General features: G+C 37.8%; 1 protein-coding gene and 1 long non-coding RNA gene across 2 annotated transcripts; both read right to left on the bottom strand.

The window, feature by feature from the left end:
• Positions 1 to 6,633: 6,633 nt before the first annotated feature.
• Positions 6,634 to 10,918, bottom strand: LOC139724584 (uncharacterized). Its single transcript, XM_071635719.1, has 4 exons — positions 10,835 to 10,918; positions 9,599 to 9,732; positions 7,639 to 7,820; positions 6,634 to 6,731 (listed from the first exon to the last, which is right to left on the bottom strand). The coding sequence occupies exons 1-4, from the start codon at positions 10,862 to 10,864 to the stop codon at positions 6,634 to 6,636; spliced, it is 444 nt and encodes a 147-aa protein (XP_071491820.1). The 5' UTR covers positions 10,865 to 10,918.
• A 1,160-nt stretch (positions 10,919 to 12,078) lies between these two features.
• On the bottom strand, positions 12,079 to 15,991 carry LOC139723878 (uncharacterized). Its single transcript, XR_011710389.1, has 3 exons — positions 15,894 to 15,991; positions 13,920 to 14,083; positions 12,079 to 12,159 (listed from the first exon to the last, which is right to left on the bottom strand). It is a non-coding gene; the product is annotated as an uncharacterized lncRNA (long non-coding RNA).
• Between the last annotated feature and the right edge of the window lie 454 nt (positions 15,992 to 16,445).

Genomic DNA, 16,445 nt, shown 5'->3' on the forward strand with positions numbered 1-16,445 from the left:
ACCAACAAAGACTTCCATTTTTCTTCGATAATCCACTTTAATATTTCAGCCTATTTTCATTAAAAAAAAAATCATATCTGAGAAAGACATCTACTTGATTAACCTTTGTATGAAACTTGCTTTCTATGTCAAATTGCACTTATCTATGGCAAAGTTCTGCTAACGTTTGAAATAATTATGTTGTTGCGGCATTATGTAGATGCACCATATATAGATTTCTATTGAAGCAAACTGCATGGCCAGAAGGCGAAGTGTATGTAATCATTTCAGTAGTAATGACTTGAGTTGCACAATACATGTTTAATTGTACTTACAAGCTATGGGGAGAAAAACAATTATAGCATCCAAATCAGCCACAATTTACACACTAGCAGGAATATAAACATTCTCTAAAATTATACTATATGTATACTAAAATAGTACAAAATACAAATGTGTTAATATATTTAGACTTTGTATGCAAAATTTCAGAATCTCTTCCATATAGAATATCAATTTTCTCAACATACCAGCTCTACATTATAGAATAACTTATTGCTTGAAATACAGTTACTATGATTCAAGAGTAGACAAACTAAATTCTGATGACATGGTTAATAGAATGGTCAAGCCTACATCTTTTGACAGTCCACTTATTCCTTGAAAAAGACACATTCCTCACAAAATTATTTCCTTGGCAGTTAACTATAAAAACCGTGAAAAGTATTGACGTTGCAGTAATTACTGAATCTAAGACACGATATTGGTGTCCCCGTTTCATAAAACTTGTTATCAGTGACAAGTTGTTATAGTTGTGACAAGCTATTGAAATCCTTGCATCTGATTGGCTGAGAGCAAATTTGTCATAGAAATGTGGCAGTTGTCAGTGATAACAAGTTTTATGAAACGGGCTCCAGGACTGTCGGCAACCTTTTGTGTGCTTCAAGTGCTGATTGGCACAGAAAACCCCATAGCTTTGTACACACTGTCTGAAGTCCCTGGCGCAGAAAGGGATAAGACCTTGAGACACTGCCAAACAACAGGCATTCCCTTTTTAAAGGCATTGTTCACCATTGGGAGCAGTGATCTAGAAAATGTTTGAGTTATCACATTTGATACATATGCGTAGGTCAGTTGTACTTGTATTACAAAACACCCTACCATCTGAAAATTTCACAATAAAGCCTGAAACATACGGAGATATCACTATTTTTCTCACTAAACCATAACTGTAGACAGTATTAATAGTCTACAAGCAATTTTATCATAACTATTGTTCACATTTCGTACATTAACATTGATTTTTTTTTTTTTATTTTTTTTTTAGAACCAATTTTTACACTGGTTATTTCTACCCCTAACTCACATTTTAGAACTATTTTGAAGCACTAAAGCTGGGTTGTTGTTTAATCAGCAAATGGAAAGTAATACCTTTCAAAAGTCTCGAAGACAGGTGCTTTTATACAAGCATGCGAACAGAAACATACCATAACAACACTTTACAATTAAAGCTGTGTGTATATTTTGTCTTATCTGATTATACACTTACTACTATAGATGAGGAAACGGTAATGTTAGGCACTCTGTCACAGAAATCTTGGTTCGATTTTGTGATCCCAGCGAAAGAGAGACAGAGCAAAATTTGTATTAACATCCACATTTCAGAGAATCTGTAATAGAAGTTATACAAAATTCACTGAACATGATGCACAGCATTGACTGAAATATGTGCAAAAAGATGTTTCAGAAAGCACAGAGTTGGTACAAAAAAAAGTCACTTTAATAGAAGTGAATTTTCCGTGATTGGAATGTGTACTACATCAGGTATAATATGCTACAAAATTTAACATATCACGGGCAAGGGAGAGAAACATGTTTGTCTTGTACAAATGTACTGTAAAACGAGGAATGTTCGCATGCATTTTAATTTCGCAAATTTCTCGAGAGCCAAGATTCCCGAAATAAAACTGCACGTGAAAGTTCTTGTCTACACTATACGCATTAAATGTCAGAGGCAGCTCACGAAAATTTCATGCCATGAAAAGGGCCGTCGGCTCCAATTTGCGAAAATTTCATGCCGCGAAAATATTGTGTTTTACAGTATACACACAAGGTCAACAATGTATACAAAAGCAGTGTTTTGTCGCAAGACATGTCACAGAATGCAAACTTTTTATCTGGACAGTGGTGTGGCAAGGAGTGAAGTGGCAGAACATTTGTAGAAGCCACTGGCAACTGCCCACACTACGCAACACATGTTACATTCACATACCAAGTGTGATGAAGTTGATGCTGCAATAATATTTATAAAGATATCTCCATTGTCACAATGGAACATACTTTCTGTGCATTTCCTGACACATCTGGCTACAAAATGGCTTTGGTTTTTTATAATGGGTATTTCCTTTTTTTTCTCCAATGTTTTTGTTTTGTTTTCTTTTTTATTACTAACACTCAGCCAAACTTCAATAATGATGATTTTGGGGCCTGAACTTTTACCTTGCCTTTAATACTAAAATTTCATTAGAGTCATGATTTCATTGATTTCATTGATTACTAAAGGATTTAGACTTCTATTTGGAGACAGACGAACAGAGCAACATTTCCTCATATAACATGGTTAGATGAAGACTATCAGAAAATGGGGGGGGGGGGGGGGGACACAGAATATGGAACATTACATGTTCATCTTTGATGGGAAGGACGTTGCATGTTCTTTCACTGGAGACAATTTTTGTGTGTGTGTGCAAACAAATGGCAACTCAGTGAACAACTCAGTGATAGGATGATCCTATTTTCAGTGAGATAGTGTTTTCATTACAATATTCCTATTCTACACAATGCTAATAGCTTTTTATATAGCAAAACACAAACACTGACAGTTGAAGAAAAAATTATTTCCTTTAAAAATATAATATCTTCTCCCAAGTTCTTTTGCCTCGTAAAAGTCTTGAAAGTGCCTGAAGATATTCTCCATTCCAGACTCAGTTGAATCTGTAATTGTATCCAATGAGTTGAAGGTACAAATGTATGCACTTTCAGAGTAATGCATACATGAGATGGGGACTGTTCTTGGAAATATACACATTGCTCTACCCTCAGTGCTTGATATTGTACTTCCTGTAGGTTGTAAGTCCACCTGTATTTGAGATCTTTGGATGCACCATTCTGTAGGTTCACCCCCCCCCCCCATCTTTCATCTATAAACTGTTCACTCTAGCACAGTCACAGCCAAAACATGAGGATCAGTTTAATCTTCCCATCAGCATGAACAGTATGAACAATGCTGAGGAATTAGTGGTATGAACTTAGAACGTCACATACTTTGATCATGGTTAAATCACCTTGAGGTGAGAAATATTAAATCGATAATTTTCATGTAGTCAAATGTATACCTGTACGTGCAGTCGTGATTCCTTCATCAACTAGTCATTATGCACATTATCCTCTACTCCTCACTCCATTAATTTGCAAGAAGGTAGGTGTGAAAACAGATAATCACAATGGATTTCATGCAATTGTCTTTTATGTAAGTTTGGTCACCTCACATTTGGAATTACACCAATATTTGTGATCTTAAAGAAACTACATTGTACAAGGTAACAATCATTCTCACGGTTATTCCCTTTATGCTGATCTAGCTATACATGTACCACTCAATGCACATATAAATACACATCTCCACAACTTGAGTAAATCTTGGCAAATTCTAATTGCACATGTATCATGAATGACATTAAATTACCTCGTACATCATATATTTAGTGAGTCTAAATTTTTGCCAATCGGGACTTTTCGACGATTTCGCGAGTCGTTACATTCACGATGGTGGAGTACTGCATTGAATGAAGAAATTGATACGTGTGCGTCACATTCATAACGGGATCATAATTATTTTTTGAGTGTCTTTAATTTTGCAAATGGCCCCTGACTCGCAAAATTCTTGAAAGCATAAACCTCGCAAAATATTTTGCGTATACAGTAACACAAGAGACAGCCATCAGTCTCTCTAAACCTCTATGACGCACACAAAACAATGCAAACTGAAACTATGCGGTTGTGTGAAAGAAAAACGTAAATCTACCATGCTGTGACAAATACCATATCTCCTGTATATCTATTGAAGTAACATAATATGAATGACTCTAAACAGCCAAGTGAAGGATGCTGTGGTGTAACCTCTTGTTAAAAGCGTTATCATATTCTACAAAAGGGGACAAAAACAAATCCCAGCTTCTTTCTAGGTTCACACTTACAGAATGCACAGAGCACAGACAACTTGAATCAACATAGCTTGATAAACTGAACTAGAACTAATCTAGTGCTTATCATGATTCATACAAAGTATTAACATCACTGTCTCATTTCCATAAAAAGGCAAAATTTCATTTCATCCTAAGAATCATAAAACTTCAAAAGGTGACTGAAAAACCCTTAAAACCTGAAGAATGAAGTTGAAAATCTGCATCAGCTGCACACACTACACACAGGTAAAGATAATACACTGTATTATGAATGCTCCACTAACAACCAGTAATGTAATATACTAAGTAACAATGAGATGATATTTCAAAAGATTTTAAGAAACCTATAAACACCAGAAAATACCGGGAAACCATATGACAATGATTAACCCTAACTTACCTGGGGGGGGGGGGGCCATAATGGCCCCCCCCTCGACAAATTCAGCGACCATTCCGGCGCGCAAACTTTTTTGACCGCGCCGCTCGCTGACTTTTTACTTTCAAGTCTCGCGCAACTTTTGAGACCAAATTTGTCGCGCCCGGGCATACCGTTCCGAAGCCACGCCCCTTCAAAAAATTTTCGTCAACCCCAAAATCGCTCAAAAACGTTATTTTGTGTACAAAGTCAATACAAATTGTGTTTTTTCAATTAATTCATATAAAGATTCATATTTTTCATTTTAATGGCTGAAATCAATTCATTTTAGTATAATTATGCTTCAAAAAATGTGTATGACAAATTCTGTTGAAAAAAACAACAAAAACAAAAGTTCGAAAAAACAGAGAAATACATTAAAAATTGATAAAACAATAAAAAACATAAGAAATTAGTTTTGATACTGAATTTTTTTTACACGCAAATGTTTGGAATGTCACTAGAAATATTTACACCAAAAATCAGCATTCCATAAGCTTTTATTGTTCTTCATCAGACTCCTTTAAAAGCAGTCTAAAAACTCACTTGTTTAAAGCCTCAATTTGATTACTCATTACATGTACTTGATATTTGTATGTCTTTTACTTCGTCACTTTCTCTTCCTTCCGCGCCTAGAGCACTCTGCAGAGTGGATTTGGCGCTATATAAATCATATCAATTATTATTATTATTATTATTATTATAAGCCAATTACAGATGAAAATGAGGTCTTTTGCATATATTTGCATAATTAATTGATTTAAAATAGAAAATGCAAATTTTTTGAAAATCTAACTTTGCAGTCTTGTAGATTACATCTGGCTTTATGTTCATGCAAAATTTTGCGGCGATCGCGCGATCAACGGCCGAGATCTGAAGGGGGGGCCATAATGGCCCCCCCCCCCCAGGAATTCAAGCTCGCTAAATAGCCCAGGTAAGTTAGGGTTAATTAGCTGCAAAGAATGATATTCAGTACCGGTATGTAAAAATTAGCAAATGCTGCTGTCATGGTAATCAAAGTCACTGACTATTGTTTTTGTTCCTGGCTACATACCTCGTACTTGAGATGCTGAGCAAGTACTGTACATGTTTTTAGTATCTTTGCCTGATATTTGCAGGACTAATACCGACTAAAAATACAACCTCCTACAAAACAAAAACACTGATTATCATCTCTAACAACAAATATCCCTATGTTTTCTTCCAAAAAGGGTTCTTGTTTCTTATTATGTCCCCATAATTCTTGATTGCAAATTCAACCATTCACATAATTTTCTTACAAATTCCAATTTACCACATATTATGCTGGCAAAATATATGGCACATACAGTAGACACCTATGCACACCTCTTCTGCATCAACCATCATTTAAAGCATCCTTTTCTGTCTAAAAATAGGCCATGATGTCATGCGCTTTCTTGCTGATATCATAATCACTGTGATTCTTCAGCTTTTTTATCTTGTCAACTCCTGTGGAAAAAGCAAATAATGGAAAGGAAGGATGACAACTTACTGTTGTGTAGCAAGATCAGTTAAATTTATAGAGGTATGTTTAATGAAGTATTGTGGTACACAGTTGAGTATACTTTTGGAGAGCACTTTATTTGAGAGGTGTCTTTGTACAGCATGACTTCTCTCTTTGAGCGTCAAATTTTGAGTTTTTTTGTGTGTTATAATTTACTTCATAAATCTGTAGTGAATTATTTACATTGGTTATAACATATTATGAATGGGCAAATGGGTGAATGAGGGTGGAGTCTGTGTGTTAAAGAGAGGTTTTAATTGGACAAAATTTTGGTTGTTATAGTAACAAAGGTGGGACTAGTTTTAGAAAGGAAGTAGTATTTTTGGATTTGGATTGAACAACAATTTTAAGTCATCAACGGGGGAAGGACAGATGTTTGGGTTTGACTCAGCCTGGTCATAAATTAGATAGAGCTACAACAACATTTAACATTTTGTTAGTATATTTGAGGGATGATGAAGGTCGATGACTCACTGGATGAGGTGGAGAGTATTGGTAGGGGTCATTGACTGGCCGGAGGTGAAGAGATATATCCGGTCATAGTGGAATGGGAGGGGGTAGTGATAACCTTGTGTACCATTACACAACATTACAATGCATCACCCAAAACAAGCAACAGGATAAAGGCATATCTACAATATGTCTCCTATAGTTGGCCTTGAATGGAGTCATGAACAGCCTAAGAACATGAGACGTTTTGTCATCATATTTGAATCAACAGCGCACTTTTGTGAACATTCTACATTAAAGACGCTGCTATTATTGAAAGAAAATATAAGACCATGATGTCAAAGTTCAGCAATCTTTACTCTCTACCATTATTGCAATCAAAGACATTCACATTCACACTCAAACATAATATAATATCAGCCCTGAAAAAAGAAGAAGCCTATATGAGCCTTATTTCTGTAAGAAGCAAAGAAAGTCTATATTATTATTATACATGTATATAAAAAACAATCTAAAATCCCCCAAAACAATAAACACACAGATCTTTGGTTGATAACCTGCCATATCACACAGGAACACATTGGCCAGGGTTACTTCACCCTGAGTTATAGACTTCTGCACACATGGACATTCTCTTTTGCCAATGCTGTAAAATGTACAGATATCCACCTGTTACGTTTCTGCAGTATTTTCTGCTGTACTTTTTGGGGGCGGGAAGGGGGCATTAAAGCAGGGGGTTGCCAAAAATATTGTAGGTTTCATGAAAAATATTGTCTTCCCCAAATTTTATTTCTACACATGTCTATTCACTGGAGAAAAGGTAAGAATACTGTTTTTCCACCAAAAATATGGCTTTTTAGCCCTCAGAATACTACAAAGCTGGTTACTAGGTTGACATCCCTGCATATAGCTCGATGGTAATGTAAGACATGCCCTCCCAAATCCAATTTAAACAGGTGTACACACCTGATCTACATGCTCCGATGTTTTACTGGCATGCTTACCATCATAAATGCAGTACTTACCCCCACAAGCCTTGATTTCTTCTGAATACGAGCCAGCCTTGCCCCGCCCTTTCTTCTTCTTCTTCTCTCCTAACTTGTCAAGGAGAGCGAGGAGAGCTTCAAGAGAGATCCTCACGACCTCGCAATCTTCCGAGTCGAGGTTGGAGCAGAACGGCTTCACCCAGCCTAGCTTAGCCACATGCCTGTGTACCACCGAAAAAACAAATTGTTGGCCTTATGCCAAAAGGGCCTTAAAGAACTTCCCCTGATATGCCAAAAGGGCCTTAAAGAACTTCCCCTGATATGCCAAAAGGGCCTTTAAAGAACTTCCCCTGATATGCCAAAAGGGCCTTACAGAACTTCCCCTGTTATGCCAAAAGGGCCTTAAAGAACTTCCCCTGTTATGCCAAAAGGGCCTGAAAGAACTTCCCCTGTTATGCCAAAAGGGCACTAATAGTGTACAAAGTTTGGAGCGTTAAGGGCCTTTTTGCGTAACAGTGGAAGTGGTTTAAGGCCCTTTTGGCATAAGACCGACAAAATACCAGTGCAACTGACTGACAAACTGCTCTACATCGACGTAAACAAGCACTTAATTGATTAGTGTTCACGTACATATGCCAGTATGAACACCCATGATTTCTTTTATCATAATGGCTACTACTAAAACACTGATCAATTCAGTGTTTATTTACGTCAATCTACGTAGGGCAATTTGTCAATCAGTTGCGATGAAAACATCTGACGGAAGAATTTCATGAATTTGAAGCAAACACCAGTAGGGTGTGTTCAAGCCAAGGGTTCAAAGGTCACCTCCCACCTACCATTCATAAGAGTCCCCAACTTCTACCCACATTTAGATCAAGTTGAGATGGGGTGCTCACAACAAATGTTAACGGCCTGACTAAAATATGTAGATGCGGGTTCACTTGTCTGCCTGGCCAGTTATAAACCATCGCACAGTTTGTCTGTTACCAGTGACAAAATAGTGGGTTAGCCACCACAAAGACTTCTAATACTACTTTAATACAAAGGAGACTTCATTCAGTGGAGAAAGTTATAGAAGTTCTGTGGTTTTTTATTTGTGCTATTCGCTTTTCACTTGTTTCATGTATATACAATAACAATGCATCTTTATAATTATATATTACATTCTTTTAAACCACATTATATTGGTATAAGAAACTGGATGCCAAATACACGTATGTAACACACTGCTGTCACTTGACCTGCCCCTTACTAAAGTCAAGTCTTGAAATGCAGTGCAACAATGATCACGAAACTTCAGAATCCGTCTCTCTTTCTGATACCTAGGTACAATTCATCATAAGTCATATCACACTGTGGATTGACATTAATTCATAATTTTCTCCTTTAAAAGCGCATAGTCCCGGTAGTGTTGAGGGTGCTGTTGATGATACTGCCGATCACTGTTAGCATTGATACAAAGATTGCCGAAGATGAGCTGTCATCAACAGTAAAGCGCGTAGGTGTTGCAAAGTAACGTTGCCTTCGTTGTCTTCTCTGCGTATCACGCAGTCTGTAGTAATGCAAGGGTGCGTGCATTTGTGCTTCTTATCATGACATCACAAAAAATGTTTGCTAAAGCTGTCATCCCCCTCATCTGAATCATGAGTCAAACTGTGATCGGACCACTGACTACAGTGGATTGGACTTCTTCGGACTCAGGGAAATGGACCACAGCGTAAGTGCCAAAGAGGAGCCGATAGCGTAGGTCTCTATAGGAAACTTGCGCCGTGCGCCTGCATATGCATTTGACTAAAACACTGGGACCATGTGCCTTTAAAGAGAAAAACAAAACAAAACCCTGTAGAATTGTTGTTCCCCCTCTGATCAATCATATTTGGTTCACACCCACGCCAAGTAACAATTTTACAACTGTTCTCTTGCTTTCATTTTAATCACAATTGTGTGTGTTTTAAATTAAAATCTGCTCATCTTCCTGCCTCTTTGCAAGTCTTACCGTATCTGTTGTACTGACGCAGTGTGGCCTGCTGTAATTTGTACAATTACCCAGGCTGCTTCTTTCTGCACTGGCAACGGCTGAACTTCCACAAGTTCAATCACCATTGGGATGACGTTGGCATCAATCATGGCCTGGGGAGAAAAAAAAAAAAAAAAAATATATATATATATATACATATAATGGCAGATTACTCAACAAATACATGAACCCATGATCTAGGCTAAACTGGTGTATACAGATAAAGGACTGTCTATTACATCTAATCACATCTGAATAACTGTCAAAAAACATGTACTACTGTAAATATTTATGGCATGAAATTTTCGCGAATTGGAGACAAGGACTTTTTTACAGCATGAAACTTCTGTGAATTGCCACTGGCAACCAATGCTTTATGGTAAAGACAAAAACTTTAGCGTGCATTTTAATTTTGTGAATCTTGGCTCTCAAGAAATTCACAAAATTTAAATGCACACAAAAGTTTCCAGTTTTAGTGGAGTCAGAGACGTATGAGCGGGAATAGATGTAGCCAAGCTGTTCTCATTTTTTCCACTTTTTACTGGTCCATTCCCGAAAAGTTTACTGGTCCGACAGTGATTTTCACTGGTCCTGGACTGTTGGACCAGTGACAGTGAGCAGCTAGAGTTGCAATAATAATAATAATAATAATGATGATAATGACCAATGGGTGCAGGAAAAGAGAGTGTGAAATCATTTTGTCACTATAAATTAGTAGCAAAAGTTCAAGTTGCTGAGAATACACTGTACAGTATGTCCCCAAAAAATTACAATCAGATTTTTGCATTGATAACACCCAATATGATTAAACCATCTAACTGCTACTTCAGGGTCAAAATATAACAACTTAGCTCTAATTTGCAGAAAACCCCATTCAACTTGGTTAAGTGGTCACAGAAAAATGTGGATTGTTGTAAAGCATGTCATGAGTCGGATTCTTCCAAGTTTAGCACTTGGATGCTCTTGGAACTGCAAATTAATGTTTATTGTGTGAACACAATAGACAGAACTTGGAGGGAAGAGATTCTTGACATGCTCTACAAAATTCTTCATTTCTCTTTGACCACTGATGCAAAACAAATATAGTTTTCTATAAGATGTTGGCAATGAGTTATAGTTTCATACCCTGAAATTGTATTTGGATTGATTCACTATTTTTAAAGTTATCATTGTGGAGGGTATCATTATAATTTTTTTGGGGACATACGGTATTACCTGGATTTGTGCTTTGGTGCCAGCTCCCATGTTAGATAATGTCCAGCATGCTTGTTTGCGGATGTTTTCGGAGGAGTTGCTCAACAGCTGGTGAAGCTGAAGTACACCTGAGCAATCTACAACAACCTATAGAGACAAGAAATAGTAGAAAAAAATATAGATAGAATTGCAATGTTTACTGCATATGATGTATCGTGATACATAATCCTACAAAAATGTTTAAAAAAAAAGAGTTGTAAGATACAACTCTTCAACTCTTCGGTCAAGTTTGAATTCAAGATGAGAGAGTCAAATTACAAAATAACACATAACCCATCAAAATTGAATGAATGATCATCACCAATCAATTAAAATTATGGATATTCAAGAAGTGGGGGATGGCCCTTTTGAGAAAGTGGGCTAATCATGAGCACTGATAAACAATTCACGGTGTGCAGAATAAAAAAGGGCACTTATATAGTCCCACGGCATGAATCAACGGTTGATTCACGGTTGAAACTTCCCAGAGAACCTCTGTTGGGTAGGCATAATACGTGTATATATTAAGTTTCAACAAAAATGCTGCAGGCATTGCACAAATATGAGGGGAAGTCGTGAAATTTTGAGGAGTTGACCTTGACTGCTGACCCCTGACCTTTGACCCATGACCCAAAGTTCTCTAGATAATCACTTCCAGTCAGTACATGCATATATAATAAGTTTCAAGAAGATACCTCGAACCATTAGCGAGATATGGAGAAAAAAGTGATATTTTAACATTTTCACTTGACTCAGACCTTTGACCTCATGACCCGAAACTCTCTCTGGAGAATCTTCATTTGGTAGTACATGTTTACACTAAGTTTCAAGAAAATAACTTCAGGCATTGCATAGATATAGGAAAATAGTGAACTTTTGAGCATTTGACCTTGACCTTTGACCTTGAGCATGTGCACTAAAAGTTGATAGGCACAACTTCGCCCACTCACACGTATACATGCCGAGTTTCATAAGGATACCTCAAAAGAATTTTTAGTTACACTGTCCACAAAATTGATTACAGATGGAAGGACGAACAGACAGACGAACGGAAGGACGGAAGGATGAAGGATGGACGGACGGAAGGACAGACGGACAACCCGAAAACATAATGCCTCCGGCACCACTTCGTGTCGGAGGCATAAAAAAAGCAATATGATTGTGCCTTTACTAAGCAGGTCTCTCAAAGTAGCCTCTCACAAAGGACCTTGAAGGAAAATATATATACCTGGGTCTGATCGTCGGTGCCAAACACTATATTCCCAACTGCTACCACTGCATGCTCCAACACATCTTGACTTGTGTGCCTGCAAAAAAAAAAAAAAAAAGAAGAAGAAAAAAAAAGCATTAAAGGACAAGTTCACCTTCATAGACATGTGGGTTGAGTGAATGCAGCAATATTAGTAGAACACTTCAGTGAGAGTTTGAGCAAAATCGGACAATCCGTTCAAAAGTTATGAATTTTTGAAGTTTCTGCTCAGTCACGGCTGGATGAAAAGACTACTATAGCTTGTGATGTCACATGAGTACAACGATATAAAGAAAGAATAAAGAAAATTCAACATATTTCCATTTTTCTCCCATAACAAAAGAACACTTGACTTCTCTCTTTCAGAAGGCAGGAGGAATAATATTACCCTTAACATACATCAGTAGGAAGTCGAAGAAATGTGCACTTTATTCAAAAAGTAAAGTTTTGTGAAATTCTCTTTTTATTTTCCTTATGTAGTTGTACGCATGTGACATCATACACTGTAGTAGTCTTCTCTTCCAGCAGTGACTGCGCAGATACTTCAAATATTCATAACTTTTGAACGGATTGTCCAATTTTCCTCAAACTTTCACTGATGTGTTCTACTAATATTGCTGCATGCTCTCAATCCTTATGTATATGAAGGTGGACTTGTCCTTTAAATTCAGAGGAGGCCTATAACAAAGCAGGGCTGCACACTAACCCATTTTTTCTACTGGACCAACCTGTCCTTGTCAGACCAGCAGATATCTAATTTTTCCATTTTCTATTGGTCTGAACCTAAAATTCATTGGTCCTGTTCTTTTTTTCTTCTTTTTTTTTGACTGGCCCCAGTCATGTTAGACCAGTAAATTTGGCAATTCCTGAAAAGTTATTGGCCAAAAACTTTCATCGGTCTGGGACCGTCGGACCGGCGCCTACATCGTATGCATTGCCAATGCATGCTGACTTGTGTTGAGGGTATACTTGTGTTGATTGACGATACCCTCAACATCACTTAGGAGGTTATAAGTTGATATGTTTCATGTAGCATATCAAACCCTTCATACGGAACATTTTGCAATCTCAAATCGCTGCCAGTCACGTCACATATGATATAATACAACACCTATTTAGAATGTAGCTATTCAATTGGTCGATTGTCCATAACGTGACATTTAGTGAAAGGTTCTATTGCACGCTCTGGCTGTCTCAGCGTACAATTTTGGTTCGACCAAAATGTTCTATTGCACACGCTCTGATGTCACAATAAACAAACATGTGCCACACACACTCAACAATTACAAGCGCACTTACAAGCGCATACTTTTGTCACTCATTTTTGTAAACAACTTCGTTTCGCATACGTACGTACACATGTACATACACGGTGACTGCGACTGTGAGGCTACTCATTCGTCTTTCACAGAAAATGGTTGCCATTTCTGTGCTAAATTCAAGAATCTGTGTGTACAAATCCGTTGACGTTCGAGGTGTTGTATAAAACAAATAGTGTATGGTCTTTACTCGTGTAATGGAACCAGATTTCGCACTCGGTGAAAGATGAGGCGCACTATTCAACTCGGCTTTGCCTCGTTGAATAGAGCGCCTCTATCTTTCACCTCGTGCGAAATCTTGAACCATTGCACTTGTGACCATTCACTATTTGTATAATATTGCATGTTTTCATGATGAACGAAATTAGAAGCTTTGATTCCCAACTCTTGTAAAATGGATGACTTACGTGTACATTTACTAATTGTTCAGTGTTATTAGTGTTTATAATATAACACGGTTAATAAATAAGAGCTAATCTGTAAAAGTGGGGACACTTACGATAGCAGATCAACCAGTCTTTGACAGACTCCAGCATTCAGCACCTTCTCGATGAAAAACTGAGATGCATTACAGATAAACTGGAGGGCGTGGCAGGCATCCGCCAGCACCTCCTCCTTGCTGCTGTACAGAAGTCGATGAATGATCGGCAAACATGGGAGATTCTTGGAAGACAAACAAATCACTTTCATGTGATAATCATGAAAATATTACATTACACCTAAAAAGAATGTAGCTATCCGATTGGTCGATTGCCCATCACGTGACATTTAGTGAAAAGTTCCATCCCACGCTGTGGCTGTCAGCAGCGCAATTTTGTAGGAGCAAAAATAGATAGCGCATGGCTGACGTCACCCATTTCCATTGACTTCCATGTTAAACTCACAATTGACTCGAAGTTTTTGTTCCATCGCCCGGCTCTGATGTCACTATAAACAAACATTTGCCACGCACGCTCAACAATTACAAGCATGCTTACAAGCGCACACTTCTGTCACTCATTTTTGTTAAGAACTTCAACTGATTGGCTTCGCGTACGTATGTACACGGTGAATGTGAATGTGCGGCTACTATCATTCGTCTTTTACAGAAAATGGTTGCCATGTCTGTGCTAAATTCAAAAATCTGTGTGGACCACATCTGTTGACGTTCGAGGTGTTGTATAAAACAAATAGTGTATGGTCTTTACTCGTGCAATGGAACCAGATTTCGCACTCGGTGAAAGATGAGGCGCACCATTCAACTCACCTTCGCCTTGTTGAATAGAGTGCCTCTATCTTTCACCTTGTGCGAAATATTGTACCATTGCACTCGTGACTATTCACTATTTGTATATTGATGGTAACTATGGTACATGTAAGTCTCTTCAACAGTGTAGGCAGGTAGATGTCTTCTCTCCATGCTCTTCAAATTAGACACCAACCTGCCCACTGACTGATAATCCGACGAAGCTACCTCCTCTGCCATGAATCTGAGTGGACCACAACCTCGTTGAATAGAGCACCTCAGTGTTTTACCACATGTGAAATCTTGCACCATTGCACTCGTAAACATTCACTATTCGCATATTAAGGCATGACATTTTATTAGAGAGATGGAACATCTTGGGCCATTGTGTATGTGGAGCTTAACTCTTTGCGTCATGTGCCATGACGCAAACCCCCTGTGTGCCATGTTATTCTGAGACACCAAAGTTGTCATACTTTGAGAAAACATTCCGTTTTTTAAATCCATGCGACTTTTAACAGATTTCTGTTAAGATGGACATGTGGTGAACAAAGTTGAGGATAACATGCCAGGCTTTGCTTTGATGTGAACTGTATAACACATACATGATTGTTTTTCCTTTCAAATGACCAACATTTATATTACTGTGAAGTCATGACTTTTGCACTCAAAACAGTATACAGAGAAACTTAGAATTTACATGCAAATCCAGGACAGAATACTACTTGCTAGTCAATTCCCACAAAAAATGCAAGCTTAATGTGAGAGGAACAGAATCCCGAGAAACGCTTCAATTGTCCTGTGGTATTTGGCGATTTATCGATTGGTTTGGGCGGATTTGTGGATTTGAGCAGAATATGCAAAGTTGGCATGCCGTCGACTGAGTCGGGCATGCAAACGTGGCACATAAAGAGTTAAAGTATGAACCAAAAAGGATGGGTGGGCAGAAATTACCATATTATTATCTATCCCTTTAGAGCAAATTTGAATGAGATCCAGTAATTAATACTGCTGGTGAAGCACACACAAGAAATGCGACTCCGCTGCATGCAAATAGCAGAATCCAGAGAGCTGCACCATCTACAACTATCATGGACTTCGAATGATCAATTATTCAATAACATACAAAGTTGGAATGAAATCCTAGTAACCCCTATGTAAACACATACATATAGTCTGTTAATATTTTGTGCAGCAGGTATATCCTACAGCAAATAGGTGACATAAACCATACACACCAAAACTCACCTCATCATCAGAAGAGCTGTTATCCGCAGCTAAATCCAATGTCAGTTTGGTGCCTGAAGGCAAACTGATATCAAAGCTCTGATGATATCGGCAATAGAAGCTCCTGAGACATGCATTGGCAGCAAGCTTCAATTTTTTCTGGTAAAGGACGAAAAATGCAAACAAGTAAGCATACGCAATGTTCCACTATGAAGCTGATATTATACATGTTTGTACTCTAATGTGGACATTAAAGTGGTATATGAATCTTAGAGAGAGAGAGAGAGAGAGAGAGAGAGAAGAAACCCTGAAAAAAATAGAAGACCTTTCCTAGACAAAGCAGCAGTTACATAGTAGTCAATGTTTATATTGTCGCTGGGGTGACAAGACCTTGTATCTCAAATTTTGGTGAAAATGACTTCTATGGATTAAAGGGATAGTACAGTTTTGGTTGAGATGAGAAATAGGCTTTCGAATTTTTGCAAGATACCAAGAAAACACTTATGATATAGCACAGAGCATACCATTTTAAGAGGAATTCAAAGTTTATTTGATGCAAATCGGGTTTGGAAT

Source organism: Diadema antillarum, unplaced genomic scaffold (assembly GCF_040938485.1).
Source record: "Diadema antillarum isolate AM-2024a unplaced genomic scaffold, OU_Dant_1.0 scf00000015, whole genome shotgun sequence".
Taxonomy (NCBI): Eukaryota; Metazoa; Echinodermata; class Echinoidea; order Diadematoida; family Diadematidae; genus Diadema; species Diadema antillarum.

What these genes read in the sequence shown, in the direction of transcription:
- LOC139724584 (XM_071635719.1), bottom strand. Translation starts at nt 10,864, where the DNA reads ATGGGAGCTGGCACCAAAGCACAAATCCAG. An exon ending in GCACCAAAGCACAAATCCAG is followed by an intron (nt 9,733 to 10,834) that starts GTAATACCGTAT and finishes TTTTCTCCCCAG; the next exon opens with GCCATGATTGATGCCAACGT. An exon ending in AGAAATCAAGGCTTGTGGGG is followed by an intron (nt 6,732 to 7,638) that starts GTAAGTACTGCA and finishes ATGGTACACAAG; the next exon opens with GTTATCACTACCCCCTCCCA.